The 22819-nt window shown below is 40.7% G+C and overlaps 1 protein-coding gene across 1 annotated transcript; it reads right to left on the reverse strand.

Annotated features, from left to right (window-relative positions):
• Positions 1 to 274: 274 nt before the first annotated feature.
• LOC122398398 lies at positions 275 to 20210 on the reverse strand. The gene is made up of 3 exons (XM_043398204.1): positions 19815 to 20210; positions 6170 to 6379; positions 275 to 3663 (listed from the first exon to the last, which is right to left on the reverse strand). Exons 1-3 carry the CDS (start codon positions 19897 to 19899, stop codon positions 3323 to 3325), a joined length of 636 nt encoding a protein of 211 aa, XP_043254139.1. The 5' UTR covers positions 19900 to 20210; the 3' UTR covers positions 275 to 3322.
• Between the last annotated feature and the right edge of the window lie 2609 nt (positions 20211 to 22819).

Raw genomic sequence — 22819 nt, forward strand, 5'->3', positions numbered from 1 at the left:
TCATGTTAGCAAAGATTCGAATATCGTTTAATGTTCCAGAGCTCTTTGTTCGACGCAATTTGGTAAATTATTACATCGAAACAAGGCTATCAGACATATCTGAATGAATCAAGATTCGTTTCTATAATGATATTAGGTTCTGTATACTAATGTTTGTAATCTCATAGTCTAATTGTCCCTTATTGTCGTATACTGCATTATACTAACTTTATATTTCACAGAATCTTACGTATTCTCGAGAAAATAAGAAATATGCGAGTAAGGTAGTGTCGTGAGAAAAGAAATTTTATTGGGAACGTAGAGACATTCAAATACGTATAAACGGTATGTATAAAAGTATAAAAAATAAATAGCGACGACGCTGCAACTCTGCAAGTCTTAATGAGAGTAAATTCATCGTAAAGCATTCCCATCGTCGTCAAGAATGCGATTTACGGAGTACAATGATAATAACATCACTAGTGACAAATAACAATAATAATAATAATAATTATTATAATTGACATTGTACTTAATTTTACGATAAATTTCTTTAACATTCGCAGACATTTTGTTCATACATGCGCTCGCACACTCGTCTCTTTCTACCATTTGATCAATAATCATCTGTTAAAATTAAACGGTGGAGATCAATGCGACGACAAATAAAAACTAAATTCAACGTCCTAATTTGCGTTTCGAGCATTTTCCTGTAACATTTGTTTAATGTCTTTTAAAAATATTAATTGTTTCTGTTCGATTTACAGCGAACCTGACGTCCTATATTTAAATAAGAAAGGAAGAAGCATTTCTTGTGAATTGTAAATAGAGGGTGTCTCTAAATTCACGATATCAAAAACGAGTCGAATGCGCAGAAAGAAATTTCCCTGCACGAGGGGGTTTTGTTTAAAAAAAAAAAAAGTTGAATCGTTTTTTTTTTTTTTAACGAAATCTCGCGTTAGAAAATTTTACTGCATACTTTTGACTTACGTACGAACAAGCAGTCAATTTTTGTTCGTTTGTACTCCAAATTACAAGACACTCTGTGCATATTAGTTATTTTCTACTTACAGAGCGCACGGCGCTCGTTTTGAACAATTTCGCCGTACGTTTGTTCGATTAATCTGCACAACCGCGAAGTCGTATTGCAAACAAGACGTATGGATACGTTTAAGATATCGTTTTCGTGTTACGAAAATGTGAATTTCTGTAAGAAAATACTTCGCGTTTCATTTTTCACAAAATGTCGCTTAAGCTACGTGTGTATAGTCCGAGGAATACATGCCAATAACGTGTTTAATGTCTTTCTCGAGACGTGAAATTACGGTCCAGACAATTTTCGCGACCCCCTTTAGTTAAATTCTTTTTACGGCGATCAACTTGTGATCTACATATGTATAATCGTCCGCAATTGTCGGACTTGGAACGAACGCGATTGGGGTCAATCGCGTGTAGCAATATTGGTGATTATTCGAACTTCTCGCGCACGTGTTCGTTCGATAAAATAATTCAGGTTGTAAAACGTATTACATTGTTACACAATGTTACGTAATTTACAACTATGAATTATTTTATCTTCGTTTAATAACAACGTAATATTCTTGTGATGAAGGCACAGCATCGTTAGGCATGTTCAGTTATGTTACAATTATATTTTCAATGTTATTCGTCGATTAATACAATTTTAAACTAATATTAAATTAATGTTTTTTACATATCACGTTTCTTTCATTTCTTTTTTTTTTTCATTGTAAACATTTGAACACTTTAATTGCCTACGATAGCTGTAATGCAAATCAACGAAGCTGTATCTTCGAACGAATCTCATTCGTCTAAAACGCATGTATAAACGCATATTATAAATTAGGTATACTGCTTACAATAATTAGGAGATCGTGTTTATGGACATGATATAGTAGGGCAATATCGTTTCGAGATACTTCAGGAAAATAAATCAAATTGTTGTTTAACTTATACAACCTGGTTGAATGTTTAAAGTATTGGACAGTTTACTAAGATATAAAAGTCATTCGACTGACCATTTCGTTATTTTAAGCAGTATATTGAATAATCAGTTATCGTTTACGACGGAAGGTCCCATAATTTGGATTCACGCTACACGCAACTGTTTCACTATTAAATAAGAACCGTACAAAAATGTTATTCCCGCGATCTTAAACAAGGTTCGAATAAAACGTTATCCCCGGTTAAAGTCACTTGTGCGTTGCTCCTTCAAAATTCTTTTAGAATAACATCATACAATACAAGAATGTCCAATTCGACACGCAGTGTTTTAAAGATAACGACGCGATGTACGAAAATATGGCAGTTTCCGTTTGCGATCGACTACCACAAACCGGAATGCGAATAGACATCGTGTCAAAAGCTGGAAAGATAGAATATCGATAATTTGTCTGACAAGGCAGTGATCGAATGAATCGGTTGTTAAAAAGAAATTCGTGGCTCCCCGTACATCGAAATTGATCCCAGTCTTCGAAGCTCGACGACGGTGCACATTTCTTTTTTCCGTGTAATTTTTCACAGTTTGCTATTACTTTGATATACCCTCGCTCGAATATCCGTAACAACGGATTCGCGTTAGAAGCGCTCGTTTAAATGCTCGACCACTTCGGCTCGTTCCACGAAAAATATCACAAAGAACATCGCTCGAGTTCAATCGTTTAAAGTACAATGTGATCGTTTCTTCGTTCCACGCTAGTGTCCGTAGAAACTGTACCATTATTCCTCCCATTCGCACCCAAAACAGATACAACACCGTTCTCATCAGCTATCCCCCCCGTTCTTCAAGTTCGGTGTCCCCTTCGATTTCCTATCGGTTCGTCGCAGAGAAGCTTCGTTGCGTTTCTCGTTCCACGAGAACTTCGTTTTCCCCCTCGAGTTTAAACGTCACAACAGTTCGATCGGAAAACCGGTCTCGAACGATTCTTCGTCTTGCATTTATCGAGAACATCGATCGTTCTCTCGTTAATACACTCGACTATTGGTTTTTACAGGTCTCAAACCCGACGTTTCCCGGTGTCCTCGATGTTCAAGCATCTCGTGCTCGTCTTGCGCGTTTCCTTGATCCGTTCTTCTAATTAAAGAACAGCGACACGGATCGACAGACGATTGTCAAATACAACGACCTGGTTCGAGCCACCTGGACCTCATTTTTTTCAGCAGATCGCTTCTTCGGAAGAGACGCGACATTGCCGGTCCTCTTACCGATTCGTTTCTATCGTAACCGTCCAGGGAACGATTGCCAACAGATTTCGACACGGTCGGTGTCGTTCGATATCGATTTGTCCGAATCCTCTCCTCGAGGTCGTCTTCTGGGACACCTCTAGGCTGGTACCTGCACCACCGGCCTGTGAATCGGCACCGATATCACGTAAATGTCCACCTTCTCACCGGAAGTCTTGTCGACGATCTCCCCGTAGTTCACGGAATCGTACGGCGGCGGAGCAAAGAGATGATAAGGCGGTGGCGGTGTCTCGGTGACGACTTGCCCGCCGTTGATGACTTCCGCCCGTTGAGCGTAGGGCACCGTCAACGGGCGTCCCCCGCGACGACAACACCATTCCGAGCAGCTTACTATCAGGAAAAAGGCCACCAAACCACCGAACGAGCCAATGTACCAAACGATCGACCACGGATCCAAAGTATTGTTACCGTCTTCGTCGACTGAAATTAAAAGAAACCCATCTATAAAGGATGAAGATCGTCGATGAGGCGTCGAAGAGTCAATAAATAGCATTCTAAGAGTTAATAAATAGCATTCTTGAAAAGGTACTTTTCACTGTTACAAAAAACAATTAGGGTTCGATCAAGATAGCATTTGTTTAAAGTAACTTGAGGTAATAGACAACTGAATACGTGTCATCGATCATAAGATTAAGATTACGTATCATTTCTGACTAAAATTCTAACGATTCATCCATTGTTGAATTATATACATTTAGTGAGTGAGAAATAGAAGATAAACATTGACTTCTAGATGATTATCATTTAGATCACTATTTACGTGTCTCTCTTCCGTTTCATTGATTTAAAAATTTTTTTTAGGAAGTAATTCTGTTCTCGAAAATAAAATAAAATTCGTACAATGGAGTCGAGATGGGGGCCACGGTTTGGTAAACGATAGAGCGAGGAATAAATCGCTGTTCACGTTCGTCGTAAGTAGCAGTTATTCACGACTATAAATTCTTTGGTAATTCAGGCCGAATCAATGCTGGGATTGATTCAAGCTCAATTATGAGTCGCTAGCGCGCGTAAGGTCTCATGGAAATTACGTTCCGCGACGTGTGATCGACGAACGAATGCCGTTAATTAGCTCAACGAGAGTGAATTAACCGTTCGAGACTATAAATACGAAGTAATGAGAAACTGCTCCGATATCGACGCGAGAGGCACGGCTTTGGTTTCCTCGTCGAAGCCGCGCCTCCGCTGAGCTGAAATTTTTGCGAACAACGAAAGCGTTCGAGGCGAATTGAAATTTACAGAGAGACAGAGCGAGGTTGTTTCGCCAAAACCAGTTCTTTTTTTTTCTTATTTCTGCAAGAGCGGGGCACCGATTTTGCAAAGTCGTACGGTCGGACGAGATGCTTCGCATAACACAATATCCCCGCTACGAAGATGGAATAAAAATAACGTGGAAAGTTTTTCAAGCATTGCCAAACGCGTCTAGAATCGAGGAACGGGACTGGCTACGCGATACTACCGATCTCGGTAGTTGTACGCCTTTCTTTTTTATTGATACAATCAATGAAACGTCTCGAAATATTGGCAATATTATTGAACTTTGCGCTGAACCGATAAAAAGTTCACAGTTACAGCTGTTTCTGTAGCCTGGCGATTTTTAACCGCAAGTTGAGCTAGTATAACTGATCCTGTTAAGTTGTTTGTATACAATGTTCGATAACTCCTTATTAATGGGTCAATCTTTGTCAATTTCTTGGGCGATCAATTGCAGAAATTGTTAGAAGTTTTATTAGATGTATGTCACAGTTGTCTGTTTTTTTTTTTTAGCTACAAAATGCTTGGAATATTTTGGAGGATTGAGAAACTCTATGAAAGGACATTTGCAAGGTCAAAGATAGTAATTCCAAATAATTCTATAAAGGTAAGCAACTGTACGTTACTGAACCACAAAAATGACTAATTCGAAAACAAAATGGAGCACATGTTTGTATGACTGAATACTTAAAAATAGTCAAAAGCTATCTCGAGTCGAGTGTATCGAAATTGTTGAATATCTGGTTCCGGCGATCGGATCGATGCGATTAAATGTAGGTGTGAAGACACGGAGTTTAAAAACGTTAATCCTGTAAGCTTTTTAATCGCGTTGTTAATCTCTGCCGAGGCGTGGAAGTCCTACAATTAGCCTGATGAGTATTTCAAACAAGAATGCGAGGTCTGTCGCTTGCCTTTCAGTTCTCTAAAGTGTTCTTTTCGAAGTTAACGAAGGAGCAATGTACGAAGTGAAGATTAGATTATGTATACACATGACTGACGCGTTGTTAAAACGATATATAGTCATTGCATAATGTTCGAAATTATTGGAGGGCATTTATCGAATCGATGTTATTGTCCAGTATAACATACGACGCTTTAAATGCAATCTATATAATTAATAAAGATATGCAATAATTAAATATTAGCAATCAGTGTTATAGCTTTATACGAGTTGATACTCCGACCAAAAATGAGAACTCTGGCAACGATAGTTAATTGACGGAAATATAATCTTCTAATTACGTTAAGTACAGTGTGATGAACTAGTCCAACATTTTGCGAAACTTTCGGACCGTACATTAAGCAGATTAAAATCTATCGAATGACCAACAAGTTACATCTGAGATTCATCCTCGAAATGATCCACCTTAGCGAAATTAATTCCACTATTGATTTAAAGTACGCGTCGAGGATTGAAGGTTTTCTAGGTTGAAGATCGTACAAACGATGTTTATTGATACGTTCTGCTACGATAATGCAATGAAACATAACTGTACGCATGGTTGGATCGATCCTAGATCATAATATAATAGATATTTAAAGAACAGCAGAGTCGAAACTGTTATGACTGCCAATATACTCTCGCGTGGCGCGTATTCAGTAGTCCAGTGTATAAAAACGATTTGCTTCGGTAATATTTAACCAAATCGACGTGTAACGATGAAAGATTGCTTACCAGCATCCGTGTCGTTTTCTTTGCTCGGCAGATTCGCCTCCTTTTCGTTCGATTCCGATTCAAACTCGATTACGTATACCGTCTGCTCGTCGTGATCATCGTTTGTCAAATCGTCTGATTGGCCGCGGTTGTTGTTTGCCTTATGAATCACCTCATTGCTCTCTAATCGTCGCTGAGCTCCAGTGACATCGTAACTCGACATTCCGTGAACTGTAACGAGATATACATACGTATGACGAACATATGTAAACGATAGAGGTCAATAATTCCAAAACTATAACAATCGTGTTAACGACTCGATCAGTTGACCTTGTTTCTTCCACAGATGCTATCATACAAGCAATATTATATCGTCTATACTCTTATACTGCTCAAGACAATTTTAAAGTCTGGACCAAATTCTAGACGCGACAGAAATACAGCCATATATACAGGGTGTTCGGCCACCTCTAGCAAAAATTTTAATGAGCGATAGTAGAGGCCAAAATAAGACGAAAATCATGAATACCAATTTGTTGATGGAAGCTTCGTTAAAAAGTTATTAACAATTAAATTCAAAAATTTCAAATCGTTCTGGAAAAATTATTTTCGGTTGCGGGGGTCAACTACAATCATTTTTGGTGAGTACACATACCTCCGAAATCCTATCTACTTTCGAGAAAAAAAATCGAGTAGGTGCTGAAATTTTTCGGCGAAAAACAATTTTTCAAATCGTTCTAAAAAAATTATTTTCGGTTGCGGGGATCAATTACAATCATTTCTTATCATTACACATACCTCCGAAATCGTACGCACTTTCGAGAAAAAAATTCCTTACTGAAAATCCAATTAGGTGCCTAAATTTTTCAACGGAGAAAAAAAATTGCAAATCGTTGTGGACAAAATTATTTTCGGTCGCGGGGGTCAATTACAATCAGTTTTTGTCATTAGACATACCCACGAAATCCTGCCCACTTTCGAGAAAAAAAATAGAGAAGGTGTGAAATTATTCGAGAAAATTAAAAAATTGCAAATCGTTGTGGAAAAATTATTTTCGGTTGTAGGGTTCAATTACAGTCATTTCTGGTGAATAGACATACCCCCGAAATCTTGCGCATTTTCGAGAAAAAAATCCAGTAAGGGCGGCACTTTAAACGTTAATAACTTTTTAACGAAGCTTCCATCAATAAATTGGTATTCTTGATTTTTGTCTTATTTTGGCCTCTAGAATCCGCCATTAAAATTTGGCCGAATAGTATAGTTGACCCTGTATAGTCAGCTATTCTGGAAACAATTAACACATAAGTTTTCAATTTCGATTGATTTTCGATTACTCTGACTGTTTCTATAAACTTACAAACGACCATAATCTTTACTGACAAAACACTTTGGGCATAAAAAGCTCTCGAGTACGAAATCAAGTTTTAGAAAGTCCGGGTAATAGAATATTTAAGGGAAACCTCTAAACTATTCTCTCGAGAGATATCGAGATGTCGAGACACAGAGAAAGGAAGTTGTTTATGTTTCAGTTCACCCAGAAATTCGAGTCTACCCTGACACGATTACCCACTATTAATAGATCATTGTTAGATCCTGCTGTTTCACGGTAGACTAGCTATCATCGATGATTCAGTCCGATGCGTGTTCGATGTTTGCTGTGTAGGGCGAATTCGAACGAAATCATTGCAAAGTATCGCCTCAAGGTATCGCGTTGCACGAGTTTAGATGCAGTTCGCGAACAAATGACGAAGCTGTTCGGAGAAAATAGATTAACTAAGCATTAAACGTATCGATCTTGAATTTTATCTGAATATTTTGTCCGGCAAAACTGCAGCTGGGGAAATTAGATTGCCAGACTCGGTGGAGATGTTCAATTTGCGCCCTGAGATATTGGGTAGGACGTAAGTCCTCGCTAATCTCTGCTAATTGTGTTTCCAGAGGTCACCGTAATTAAAACGCGTAATTGATCGAGACGAGTGCGTAACGCGATCGTGAATCGTTTCGCGTTAAAGACATAAAACGCGTTCTTGCACAGAATTCTACGTAAACGCGAACGTTTCGCCGATCACGTACACATCGTTTCCTCAAAATGGACAATCGCCGCGAGGAATCTCAGGTTTTTGGACAGAACAGATATATGGGATAATCCTGCGACCTTTCCAGACATTGGCGCAATGAAAGTTACATAAGCTCCGCCTTTATCCGTCACGAAAAATCGAATGGACTCTATTTTCGTCCATCCTTCGAAGCGTACACGTGTAACGCGCTAGATCCTTGCATTCGAGCACTTAGGTGATTCAAATGCTCGTTCAAACAAACGTTAATTCGTATTATAAAGTATAAACGAAAACATGCCTAATCATGCAGTCTGTTGCAGCGATGTACTCGAGTGGCGTGCACATTCGCGCGAGACGCATTTATTCACGTGCCCGGAGGCTCAATTTGTCCCAATGTTTGTAAGGACTGTTTTCTCGACGATTCCGTGCGCATCGTGAAGAAGATAACGAGCAATTTATTGTAGGAGAGCTGATGCTCGAAGATACACGCTGAAACGAACTTCGTACGCGTCGAGTGAACTTCGTTATACTTCCGTGACGCAGTAATATCCGCCATCTGTTTATTTCGCGGTATAATAGGGGGCAGAAAACGCGAAGGATCGCCGGGTGCCTCGCGAAATTATTTATAAGTCGTAACAATGCCATTTCCCTATCGCTTTAAAAGGACCGACCTACTTCGTAATGCATTTGTTTCACAGTTTGTTAAGAAATACCGTGGCGCTTGTATTATTCCGTTCTATCTCGTTGATAAACTTTTCGCCCCAAAGTTCCCGTTCGCTTCGAAACGGAAGTGTGCTTAAAGTCTCCTGGTTCCGTTCGTGAAACAGATAGCGGCCAGACTACTGGGCTCGATGTTCCCAGAAAAGTATTAAATACGTTGCATCGATTACGATCAAGTTCGAAATTTCGCGTAATTCTGATACGAACAACGAGATCCTCCTGATCGATCGCCAATGCGTTAAGATACAATCCGGTCTATCTTTTAACGTTCACGGAAAGCGCGTGCAGGCTGTGTTAACGCGGACTTTGTACACATTTTCGAGTGGTCGACACTCGCGAAAGATTCGCATGATCGTATCGCAGGCCTTACCGGTGGGCAGTCTTGTTCGCCGCATTACGCAAAACCTTCTAGATCTATTATGTAAACATACGACGTATAAAATAAACAATAGCAAGCAGAGTTTTTCATAGGTTTCGCCCTATCGAACATCTCGATCGAGCGTCCTCGGATCATTTTATCGATTTCCTTTATTTTTTTCTCGGCACGGACGAATCGCCATCGCGTAATAATTGTTGCGTAACGCATTGTTGACTGTTTAATCGCGAGTTCTCGTTGCCTCCGCTGGAAAATTGTTTTTCGCTGTACTATTCCTGGACGCCTCGCGAGCCTTGCATTTACATACGTCTGTCTGCTGTTAAGTAATCATCTTCGTTGTGCGTACTACACGTGACCGCGTCGCCTGACGAAGTTTCACTCGCGAACGAGGAAGAAGCGATAAACAAACGTACCTCCGGTGTCGACGCCGTAAAAATTGGTTATCTTTATTTACCCCGTTGCTCGAACGCCCTGTCGCGGAAACTTTGATGCCGTTCTGCTCATTGTATCAGCGTGTTGCGTTTCACGCGGTACGCGAGAAATAACACGTTTAATTTACGAACAGACAGCGTTAGATTTCTGTTTTCTCGGATCCAACGGTAACAAACAAGACGTTGAATTTCTGATCGAACTCGCGTAAAGCACGGTACCGTTTTGTACTCCATCGTGTATACGCGTGTTGCGTATAAAACCAGCGGAGCTTATTTTAGAGCAGGTAATCTGATTCGGTTAGGGCTTGGACAGTCGTTGAAAATAACGCAGATCACGATCTTCGAAGAATGTCACACCCAACGGTATTCTATACACATGATTATCAAGTTTCTGGAGAATTCTGCAGAATTAGTTAAATTGCAGGGATCAAAGTGTTACCGCGGACTTAACGGAATCCATTTTATTATAGCACACGAAGTTGTTAGGGCATTTAATATTTTATTGAGCGATAATGATCGTTTGAGCAGGTAATCCTCGAATTATTTTCATCGAAGCATTTTTATCAGAGGCACGGTACTTTGTATCATGTCGGACCGTAATTCGTGACATTAAACGATAGTAATTCACCGCAGATATTATCGCGCAAAGGTTTATCGGTCTTGACTAAAAATAATATGTTTTCGAGGAATAGATCGATCGAGCACGAATTCCCGATCGGATTTTTTTTTGGCAGGATTTACTTATGGAGGAGCGCGATAAAACGTGAAATTTTCTCTCTGGGATTTCTTACGTAAATATAAGCATTCTATAACAAAACATTCGGCAACCCGCCAAGTCGCCGAGGGGCCGTCTATTGAACGCTGGACCCGATCGAATCTTTCGGTCGAATCGCGAACGATATCGCGTTTCGCTCACAGTTGTCCAAAGATAGGTAAAACGTGCGTAATTGAGGCAATATTTATAAAAAAAGCCGTAGTCACGTATCGCGTGTTGCATAATCGCGTACGTGCTTTTATGTAGCGATTTTCTAAGAAATATACAGAATGTCACGCGTACGAGCAGCCCTTGTGACTTATCGAAAAGAATAGTGAACGAATTTAGACCTCCGCGAATCACACACGCGGTAGCGTAGATCACCTCTAAGCTAGAGATACGCGTTAATAACAACGCCATTAATACAATTTTTCTCTTTTTTTGTAGATTTTAAGGCCACAAGTTTCACGAACTATTCTATGAGACTATGACCAACGTGCACCTAAGTCGAGGAACGGGGCAAGGTCAATGCAACATTATAAATATCACCGGTCATGAATAGATGCGTTTGGCGGTAAATTGGACGGCGCTAAATTCGCGTGAAAAGGATGCCCCCCCTTCGTGACCGAAAAGGACAGAATTATCACGATTCCGTGTACGAGACGGAGACCTTCGAACAAACTCTTTTGTTTTGAGGCCGAGTTCAGCGAAGAACTTGGCCGCGGACCAACTTTCACGATCGTCGTGTATTATTATCGGAAGTATTGTTACCTGGCTCGAGTGCACGGCCCATTGTTCGCGCGAACGCGGACGGACAAGAGTCTCGCCAGAGACTTTTGCCGGATGCTGGGTCGGTGGGACGACCCTTCGTTTTTGTTTCAAAGTCAAGCGTGACGGGAGATATCGACACGATCGAGATAATGCGCACGACACACCGGTGTCCATGTTCGTTATAACACGTTGAAATCTTCAATAAGATCCCCGCTGGGGTGTCGAGAACAGACGTCGATCGTGCTTACTTAAAATTACATTTTTTTTTCGTCCCTTTGGTCGCACGTCAGTCATCGTTGCGATTAATCCAACGTGTGCTCGACCGTATTCTTTCCTTTCAGCGACCAACCGTTTCTCGGATTGTATAGCCAGACAGAATGCATCGCGGTGGTATTGACTATCGGTTAAATTTTTAGAATGCGCGGTGTTCGAACGGGCCTGTCTTCGGCTGTCTGGATTTATAAATACAGTGGAGACGGTTGCTCGTCGAACGGACGGACGACTTTGTATCCAGACGGCAATTTTTGCGCAAACGTGTACACGATTGTTCGATGTTGCGAATATAGCCGTAGCCACGATTATAACGGTTTCCCGGGTTCTTATACGCCTATATATAGCGATACACGCAGAATATAAACGTTAATACATTCTGTGCATCCGCCGTGGAAAGTCTAGCTTGGGTTACTGAACCGGTTGGATAGAAAACCAAACGGATTAGAAGGGTGGGGGGACAGACACGAGCAAAATTTTACTCGTTCGACGGACGAAAAAGATCACCGTATCCGTATACGTTCAGGCAATTATATTTTTACTTGTTCGCTCGTGAAATATTTCATTCTACGTTCAAATTCCACATTTTATTCGACGAGTCTTCTACGAGCATTCGGATAGATAATTTTGAATATAATTTATAAACGAAGACACATAATGGAGAAAATATGCGCAAAGGCTGCACCGAACGCCTCAAAATACCGCATGCAGACCTGGATTAGGATAATGCGAGGCAGCACATGAACCGAGCTACCAATTAAATCTCGTGATTTAAAGTTAGCCAACAGAAATTCGAGGGTAATCCTATGTGAATTAATTGCTAGTAAAGTAAACGATGCCGTACGAAAATAATTTAACGAATACCGGAATCTTTGGAGAAGATCTCCTCGAAGAGATTTACAACGTTTTCTAACATCGGCCGGCCGATTTTTGCCGACATTTTAATTCCATATTCGCAAAACTGGATATCAGTAATTCCGTCGTACGATACTCCCCGCCAGATTATTACGTAGGAAGGATGATGACCTCGTTGAACCCCATGGACCTTCTCGCAGGCTTCGTAAGAGCGACGATCGTAAATTTTATCGTTTTGTTTACAAAACGATACGTCGAATCGCCGACGTAAATAATGTTCTTTTCGTAACCACTTTCTCTTCAAGCGTGAAACAATTGTTTTGCTCAAATTCCCCTTATCTTTTCTATTAAATGACCAATGCAAGCGTTCATTCTTAAATACTGACGAATAATACGCGTGTTGTAATATTTGTTCCGCGCAGCCATGATTTTTTGCTTGCGCAATGGATCACAGCGAATTCTTTCACGTATCGTACGTACGGATTATTTGGTCCTTATCGATCGTAGACGATCTTCTCCCGAACATGTATGTATTCCTAATTGACGCAACAAGCGGAGCAGTACGGTATTAATTATTCGTTAAAAATAGCAAATGCCTCAAGACTTCTCAACGCGAGTGTAGGTCAAGATTGTAGTAAGGAGCACACAAGGAGACGAATGAATCGGCAAATCGAACGGTGCATCGTGCGATTAAAGGCGTTCATTATCGCACTTTTAGAAAATCATTGCTCGTTATCACGATCAGGGACCGCCGTATTTCTCGACAGCGTTACGATAGAAGTTCGGCCCGGACTGTTAGAATTGTAATTAGCGGATGTCTTCGTTAACGTGGTTCGCAGCAACAGCGCAAATGAACACGTCAATGTTTCGCAACGAATAGGTCTGAATGCATCTTTCGTTTGTCCAGCTGTTGCAGCTGTTACTGAATCGACGAACAACAAGCACTCGAGTGGGTCTATCCACGGTTCCGTTTTACGTTTTTCTTCGCCCGTTAGAACGAAGATTCTTTTATTCAAGAGCGGCAAGAACGCTCGTCGACGACGAAAGCGGAGAACGAAACAATATGTTGTGCAATTGCATGCATTACCCACGTTTTTCCAATTATCAGATTGTAAACGCGGAAAAGTGCAGATAAGATCGAGACGTTTTGTTCTGTATCAGTACGTGATTAATAATAGATTTGTATCGTCATTCTTGATATCGTTCATTATCGTTTCGGATTCGGGTTAAAACCGTCCCGTGACGCTTCCAGAAAACCGAAAGAAAGAATCTTTGCGCTCGATCTGCAATTTATTTATATTTATCGACCTTGCAGCGTTTGTCGCGTTTGGCCACTTTACCAATCGTCGTCGTTAAGTTTTCTGGATTTATCGACGATGACGTTGCGACAGAGTTTGCTTCACGCGCGACGGATATGCGAGTCAGGAATGCAAGCGTCGCGTAAACTTATTCCGGACTGCTCGATTCGATCAATCGGTCTCGCGGCTAATTTTAAGAGGATCAAATTAAAAACTCGTAGCCTACGAAAGTAGCCTTTTCAGGTTACGAGGACTACAGCGAACTGCAACGCAGTCATTTTTAACTGGAACACCGAGTATCGAACTTCGAGTGGCCATCAAGAAGCTACACCGCCATCTTTTAAAAAGCGTTTCCCGTGTTATACGGTGCACAAGCAGTGGCGGTAAACATGGCACAAAACACGACGAATATTTAACAAGATCGTGAGTATAGATCAAGGATCGATAGAAGATCGTCCCACTGTCTCGCTTTTTTTCGTTTTTGGTGTCGCCGCGCTTGAATTTCTAAAATGAAAAGGGCGGTCGGATTCTATATCCCTATCAATGTTCTCTGACCTGCCACGCCTCGAGAACTTTGATATTTATTGTTTCTGTTCCCGATACCGAGCGGGACGCGCTTCAGGCATGCACATGCAAGCAGTTTTCTGCAGTTGCAGCAGTTCACCACAATATCCAATCGACGAGGCCTACCGGTTTAAAAGGACCACTGGCAGGCTGCCAATAGGGCTGACAGAAAACGACAGGCTCGTTAACGGATAACCGGCCGACAATTAAGGTAAACGAATCGATCCGGCCAGGGTATTTAACTTCGGGCCGAGCCGAAGTGGCGCGCGCGCGTAATTAACGTGGAAAATCAAATTCATGATGCTCTCGACTCTCGTTGCGCTGGTTTATTTTTGTTTTGTTCATTTTTTTTTTTTTTGTTCACAGGAGACTAAGTGTGCCGCCGTTTGGGGAAACGTTGAACCCGATTCCGCGACGGACACGAATCTCGCGGAAGCGCGACGAGCCTCGAATTCATCGAAAGCTTGTTTCAAATTTAACTATCAGATTGTAAACTAAATTTCAGCGCCATGTCGCGTGAAAGTGTTATGAGATCGAACTTCATACTGCTACATCGTAGTCGCGTTGGAGAAATGCTCTTGTAAGTTTACTCGTTGGATAGCACTCGAAAAAACGTATTAAAACTTCATCGATCATAGCATGGCGGGGCAGAGAGAAAAAGAGAGAACAGGAAAGAATTCAGAGATCGATAGTGGAACAAATAACAAAGAGCTTTCGAATAACGCACGTACTCGTAGTCGATCGCGAACGTGTATTTGAAAAAAAAAAACTCGTCGCAGGAAATTCAAAATTGTTTCAAAGTTTTTTAAAACGCAATTAATGAAACTGTCCATTTTTTATCCTATCGAGCTATCGAGCGCCAGTCCCGGCGATCACGATCGCTGCGTATCGAGAAAGTCTATTGAAAATACAAGCACGTAATCGCGTTTCGCGCGACTCGCAATCGCCACGAACAATAATTTTGCAGCGTTAGATCCACGTGGTCGTTCAAAGTTTCGTTTTTAACGGGATCCTACCCTTTGCAGTTACGTGTACCGTTTCTCCGCAAATCTCAGGCGCGATCGCGATCTCTCGATCCGCTAGATCCCCCGCGTCAACTTGATTTCTCGAGCGCGGTAAGCCGCGATACCGACGAGCCTCCGATTAATACACGTTTACAGATCGAACATGAGTTCCAAATTTCCAATTTAAAGAAAACGTGTAAACGCGAGGAAATCGTTGATTCTCGACACGCGACAATGTCTGTCTATTATTAACGCGTAATACCTGATTCCAGGTATTACGTCGTTTTGCCGTATAAATTACCGTTACTCGTATTCGCAGGAAATTGAAATTGAATCGAATAAAGGACAGTGACCGGTACAAACGATGTCGTTATACCTTGCAATAAATCCGGACCTCGTGTTTCAAGGAAAGCTTTGTGAACTCTAAATGAATCGAATAACGTTCGCAGAAGTCCCGAAGCGTTCTCGCGTTTCTTTTTCGAATTTCATTAATCTCGACAGAATTGATTCGATTAGCATACGTGATCAAGCGAACGCTCGTAAACACCTTTACACTTTGATCGGGGCCATTTTTATTTAAAAGTGAAATTCGAAAACGCAAAGAACTTGTTTAACGATCTAATAAGCATGTAATGCAAATGAGTCTCGTGATCTTCGAAACCTGAGCAGAATTCAAAGGCGGAAGATTTAGTGACCGCAGGCGTAACGATTTGCTTTATGATGCAACACACGCAAGCTTTAAAAATATATCAATAAAATCAATTGTGTACGGATTGGTTGTAAGGGGACGACGGGGGAGGGGAAGGAGAAAAGATCTAATCAGTTCGCTCGTTATAGCATTTTGTTAAATCCGTCGCCGATAAAAGACGCCGATACGCGCTACGGAAATCAATATCGTTTTCTTTTATCGCGCGTTAATTAAAATCTGGTATAAATTTAGCGTTCGATAACGATAGAATATCGAACGGAATAAGCGTGTAAGTGTAATAGGCGAAATTGAACGAAAATTCTGATGGTCCGGAGATGCCCCAAGACCTGCCATAATTCCCGTGGCAACGGTTCAAACTGAATTCTCGACGAGCGTCTACTGGCGATTCGCGTCGGCGGAAGTTAAATCTATCCCTTGAACGAGCTGTATGCGGGAGTGAAGTGCAATTTCAGAATGAACACGGTGTCGATCGTCTTGCCTCGCGCGCTTCTATTTTTAACGGGACTTTTATGAAAGGCGACCCCGAAGAGTTTAACTTCTCAGCGGTAAAACCAACCACGTTCTTATTTTCTGCCTGCATCGAGACCCGCTCGGTTGATACTTTTGATCAACTAACCCGGAGTTCAAGTTTCGCTATTCGCTAGAACGTAAATTGTATATTTTGCAGGGATCGAGGAAACATCCAGAAGCGTTACGTATTTAACAGGATAATGATCGCGATGCCCAAGACGAAGTGGAATTTGGCGGTCGCGTTTGAAGAAAAAAAAACGAGTGAGAAACAAATTTTGCACGAAACAAACAAGTTACATAACGCTAAAGGAATATCTAACACCGGACAATAGTTCAGCAAATAATACACGGACACTCCCGTTCATAAATCATCGGAGCACCTGGAATAAAGACGAATTGGATCAATACGTTATGAACCTTTTTATAATAATAGAAACCATGGAGTTTGTTTAGCCACGGCACAATACACCTGAAAATGATTTTTGCTCGAAGTGAATCTGGTCGAATGACTTTATCAAAAAAAAACTCCAGCGTGACTCATAATTTGAATCTTCGGTAAATACATACGCATTTGTCAAATTGTGTATCTCGGCTCTATTATTTACGACGCTTTTATTCTCAGAAACTGGTACGAACTTGGAAATTCCGTTCGGATCCACTTGTGATTTTTTACTGTTGTCCAATGTGCGCAAAACGATCCAAGAAAAGCTAATTTCTTATATAGAAAAAATGGGTAATTTGTACGTCCGTTTTCGTTAACGGAGATCGTCGACGAAGCATACTTTTTTCCTGTATCATTTAACCTTTTCAAGGACGGATTTTTTTGTGTAAAATAATCTAAAATTGTAGTTAACGTAGAATTGCAGTATTTAAGATTTGATTTCTAAGAGTTTACTTTTTGGATCAAATTTACAACTTACAGTCACGCCATATAATCACGAAAATTGATTGTATTCTGTCAATTATTACCATCTTGATTGAAGTAGAGAGATTGCATCACAGCTAAGGCACTTCGCTTACCATTGTATCACGAAAGTTGTACGGTCAAGTGTTCTTATACGCACTTATATACCGCAGACAATGAAAATAAAAAATGTAATTACAAGTGTGAACATTTTGTGTGTTATCTTAGTAACGAAATTATTTTAATAGTATAGTGCTCGAGTTTTCTAATATTTTTACACGTATGATGATGTGCAGCGATACGCTGGTTAAGAATCACTGTCTCAGTGTATAGAACACTTGACTATCAACGTCATTGGAGTACTTGACCTCTAATTATTTTAAATGTACGTCACAGATAAAATTATCCAGTACCATTCGCGATTGATCGAACCATAATTGCTCGTCTCGAACGAATTACAATTACCATTATTGCGCATCACGACATTCCTCCCCCGTTTTCTAAGTCTTCGGGACAACTTGATTAGAAAATTCACTCTCTACACTTCCCCTACCCTACAGTACATCAAGTTCACGTTTATGATACATTTTCGATTCTGTTTCAATTCAAAATCGATTGTGTAACAGTTTGAAACGGTTATTTTCGGGACCGTTTCAACTTTTGAATTCAAACAATTATAGATTAACAAACTAACAAAGAATTTTTTGTTTTTGCGCACTGATTACTTCGTGCAATAAGAAATATTTACGAGTGCAGTAGAAAAGAAAAATCCGATTACATTATTCGGCGTTTTCGTTACGTTACAACGTTTAACGTACTGGGCAAAATTTGTAAATTGTGTACACAGAATATCGTGCCCTTGAATCGGTCCGAAACCTAATCAAGGAACGTGTCAATAAAGCAATATAAACATAAAATGTTTCCTTGTCGATAAAATGTAACATATAAGGATTATTATGCTTTCGAAAGATAATTCGAGATACACTTTATGAACACGTAACACGTAATACATAGTAATAAAAATCTAGATTCTTAGATAATAAATAAAAATGTGAATAACAGTAATAATCTGTTTAAAACTATTTGTCTAAATATATTTATCTACTATATATGCGTTAGATCGTGCCTCATGAAATTACCAATATTCGACGAATTAAGTAAACATAAAACAATACTCTACGATACTATTCGATTATCGAGTTATTTTTATTCTCGTATAATTCTTCTATTCATATTGTTACAGATTCTCAAGACTTGGTCGTGGCAAGGAAAGTTGAAAAAATTGAACAAGTAGGGGCACTATACCAATTAATGGACGATCAACTGGAAAGATCGAAGGTATGCTCGTGGATTAAGATTCGAAACAGCAGAGTGCCATTTTTGGAGAGGATCGTTATGCGTGTCGAAAAATGGTTATCGTTCGACGATCGAAAACAATACGAAAACAATGGTTGAATGTTAATGAAGCTGCCAAGCATACCAAAAAAAGAAGTTCTCAAAAAAAAAAAAGATTACGACGACAGTGGTATGCGAAAGACATATAATAATTTACTAATTCTTTTTAAATCACGAGTGATAGAATAAAACCAGCATCACGTTGTCAACAAGTTGAAGATATGCATCAGGAAATGATCCTAAACCAATTTGATTTGATTAACAGATACGGGCCCATATTTTTGCACAACACTCGCATGCAGCAAGGAAGCTCCATTTCTGTTCAATCGTAATTAGTTATGAAACTTTACCGCACGAACCTTTCTTCAAAAAGGAGGGAAACATTCTTTAATTGGCATCGTACGAACAACTTATAAAATTTAAAATCACCGAACTTTTTCTTTAGAAATATTCTTTATTACTTTTATGTTATAATTATCTGAAATTTGCATGTACAAGTTTAACGACCTCACACGCGAGTCCTATCGCTGTTATATCTTGTCCTAGTTCGAGAAGATATTAACGTATCTGCTTTTACAAGTGGGATTTTGGTACCAATTTGTGTTTATCCTATTCTGTTCTAAAGTTTGAATGGTATCCGTTAAATATGTTTAAACTGCGATCTGTTTCGTCTGCTGTGAGGTCAACGATAGCTATCAATCTTCTACATATTGCTAACACACACGTTAGTGGGCGTATCAAATGTGTGATTGTAAATTTCAATTATGTCTAACAATCGGCGACGAGTTTCAGGATATTGGCGAACAACGGTACAAAATTTCGATATCCCCTTGGGAGAAAATTCGATGGAACGAAATTGAATCTACCGAGAATGGAACGTTTTCACGGCAATTTCGTGTGACACGTTCCAACAAACACGACCGCCACGCGTTCGATCCTCGCTAGGCGTCGATCACGAATACGGCAACGCGAAAGGTTAACGGTTCCTCGCTGTTTACGGGTCGACGCGTGTTCCGCGAATAAACAGAAAAATGTCACTTGGCGGTACCTGGTAAAGGCGCAGCGAGGAAGGCTTGGTTGGTCGTGATGAGCAACGAGACCACGACGAACAAGGACCACGCGAGGACGATCATCCTGGATCGATGCGATCACCGCAATGTATCGATACCGACTCGATCAGCTTGCCAAACTCTGGACCGTACCGGGCTTCCACTACGGCTACGGTATCGCGCACCTGACCGGTATACACACGCGAATGTATCCGCGATTGTTCCTGGGTAGGCACAGGCCGGGCAACGTAGCCTCTCGTGTGTGTGGGTAATATGCGCGCGTGCACGTGTGCGTACCGAAACTCTTAATTCGGCGTCGCTCGCTCTCGAACACGTTTCTCTCGATGTACCGTGCCGTCGGGCTTAGACTCGGCTTCGCCGACTTCTCCGACCAGTTAGCCAGCAGTGAACTGCTCGTGTTCCTGCCTTGGGCATCGTAATATACATAAAGTCGCCAGATAAGCCGCGGCTGACACCCCACCATCGAGCCGCACCGTCGTGGGACGGGCCGTCTCCCAACTCGCTCGCTCGTTCTCGATGAAAGAGAGGTTGAAATCCTCTTCTCCTCGAGGCCGACGTGTCCCGCCGCTCTCACTCCGCCTGCTATACGTCAACCGTCCATGCACGTGTTTCCCGCACCGCGGATCACAGTTCGCGAACACCACTCGGACCGTGCAAAAACACACGCTGCGCCCAGCCACGGGGAAATCTGACTAAACGTAAATCTACATACGTTTTACAAACTCTTCTACCTTATGGTACCGATAACTGAACGTAAATTTTCAACCCTTTGCACTCCTATGTCGAGTGTGATTCGACTTCAATTTTTATCTCGGTCCAAACCAAAGAGATATCCGTACACTTGAAAGTTACAAAATGCAACAACAGTGTAAACAAAAATATTTTAACAAATTTCAAATAAAACACTTGAAAGCTTTGGGAGCTGCTGGTAACAAGATTTAAATAGAATTCGGTGTGCAAAGGGTTGATATCGAAAAGTCTCTTCGCGATTCGATCGAACATCGTGTTTCTGTGTATTATTTTGTTGTTATCGAATGTAATTTGTACTCCGTGGTTTTATCGTGTGCACGCACGCATGAAATGTATGTGGTATTACGCAAGACGGTAAAACAATTGATTCAGCGAATGATCGATACGGCAGCGTGAATGTAAAAGCTTGCACATACCGCGGTTAATTCGTTTGGGAGCCGAAGGTGTGAATGTTGCTTTCGGTTATTATCGATAGGGTGATTGATCATTTTATATTTAACCCTTTCGGGACCGCTGATGTTACGTGTGAATTGTAAAACAGTACGCGTTGAGCGAGACGAAAATAAAGTAGAATGACGAGTACCGAACGACGCTATAAAGATTGCCTATGAATGACGTTCACCGTGTTAGAGAAATGCGAATGTTTGCCAATAAAATGCATTTTCACGATAGCAGTGCCATTAATCGTTAGTACGTGTAATACGAAATCTTGGCCAATAGTTAAATAACCTTTTATAAATATTTTGATTCGCGAGTATACGGAAAACATGTTTAGCATTTTCTATTTTTAACCATTTATATTTCTATGAATGTTCGCATAGCTGTTGAATAGCACATAGGAATATTTATGACATCTAAAAACTCTATTGAAAATGGTTACGGGACTTATGATTGACCTTCCAAACGAACATTAACGTGGAAGATCCCGAGGCAAATCGGATACAGTTACACGCAAAAGTATCCATATACACCTAGAAATTCCCGAGGCAAATCAGATACAGTTACTTGCAAAAGTATCCATACACTATGCATATAATATATTTCACGAAATTCTGTCTCGATTGCACCTTTTCATATTAATAAATTTATAATTCTAACTCTAAAATTTATTAAGTCGGTCAGACACTTTTGCGAGCAACTGTATCTCTATCGCAACGTTTTGTATTGTACAATAGCCACGAAAACGCTTACATGCATGACAGTATTGTATGAGCGAGAATCATGTAAGGAAAAGCCGTCTGACGCGAAATAATTGAATACTATGAAACAGTAATTATACATCTTGTCACGCGACAATGAGATGGAACGGTCATCGTCGAACAAACGCGTTTCTGAGAAAATCTCAAATTACTCCTGCAAATAACGCTCGAAAAGAATCGATGATTCAAGCTAAGAAAAAAAAGAAGCGTTTTAGGCGAGTCGCGTCTAAGTTCGTGGAACGAACGAAAACGTTCCACGACAAAATAAAGTGTTGCCTTAACGCAAAGAAAACTGCGTGCACTGTGAGTAGCTCGTTAAGCTTTTATCGTGAAACAGAGCCATTATCTGCCAATTACAAGCCGACAGCAGCGGGCCAATAAATCTAATTCCAAACAGTTCTAGAATGCACGAGTTTCACGACAATCCTGCGCAAAATGATTTTTGTTTGTCCTCGCGCGACTTCGGTTTAAGTTGCAAAACAGCAATTGCTGAACCTCCGCCTTCTGCCTTACTTTCTCTTCTGCTATAGGGTTGCGACAATCGATTAAGATATTTTATCTTGCACTTTCTATCTGATACCAATTTCCATGCAAATTAATATTGGAAATCGTAGCTTCAAGACGCGTTGCCACGAGCAAACGAATTCTTTCCCCGAATATATCGCAAATATCGAGGCGAATGAAATAAAAAATCTGTTTTTCATAGTTTCTACCGTACGCCTTCGCGTTTTCGTCTCCGTTCGCGACAAGGCTTTCATAATTCGACATTACGTAAAAAAGTGCATCCTTGACATTCAAAAATTTCAAGTTGCCCCTGGACTCGCGTCGACCATTTAGCGGCTACGAGCCTGCAAGCCCGTGAGCGTAAAAACGCCCTCGACTGGACGTTTAATGCTCTTCAGATAAGAATGGAACGGACAAGAAAGTAATGTTTCCTCTGTGTATACGATATGTCCAGGAAGCGTACGCGAAATACGTAGCCATGCGGCACGCAATGTGCCAAGATTTACACAACCGTGTGACTCAATAAACGA

Source organism: Colletes gigas, unplaced genomic scaffold, assembly GCF_013123115.1.
Source record: "Colletes gigas isolate AHSC1104 unplaced genomic scaffold, ASM1312311v1 Colletes_gigas_Sc00011, whole genome shotgun sequence".
Taxonomy (NCBI): Eukaryota; Metazoa; Arthropoda; class Insecta; order Hymenoptera; family Colletidae; genus Colletes; species Colletes gigas.

Excerpts from the sequence above, each read along its gene's own strand:
- LOC122398398 (XM_043398204.1), bottom strand. The coding sequence starts at position 19,899 with ATGATCGTCCTCGCGTGGTCCTTGTTCGTCGTGGTCTCGTTGCTCATC. Across the intron at positions 6,380-19,814 it reads CCTCGCTGCGCCTTTACCAG|TTCACGGAATGTCGAGTTAC; the intron begins GTACCGCCAAGT and ends ATCTCGTTACAG. Across the intron at positions 3,664-6,169 it reads AGAAAACGACACGGATGCTG|TCGACGAAGACGGTAACAAT; the intron begins GTAAGCAATCTT and ends TTTTAATTTCAG.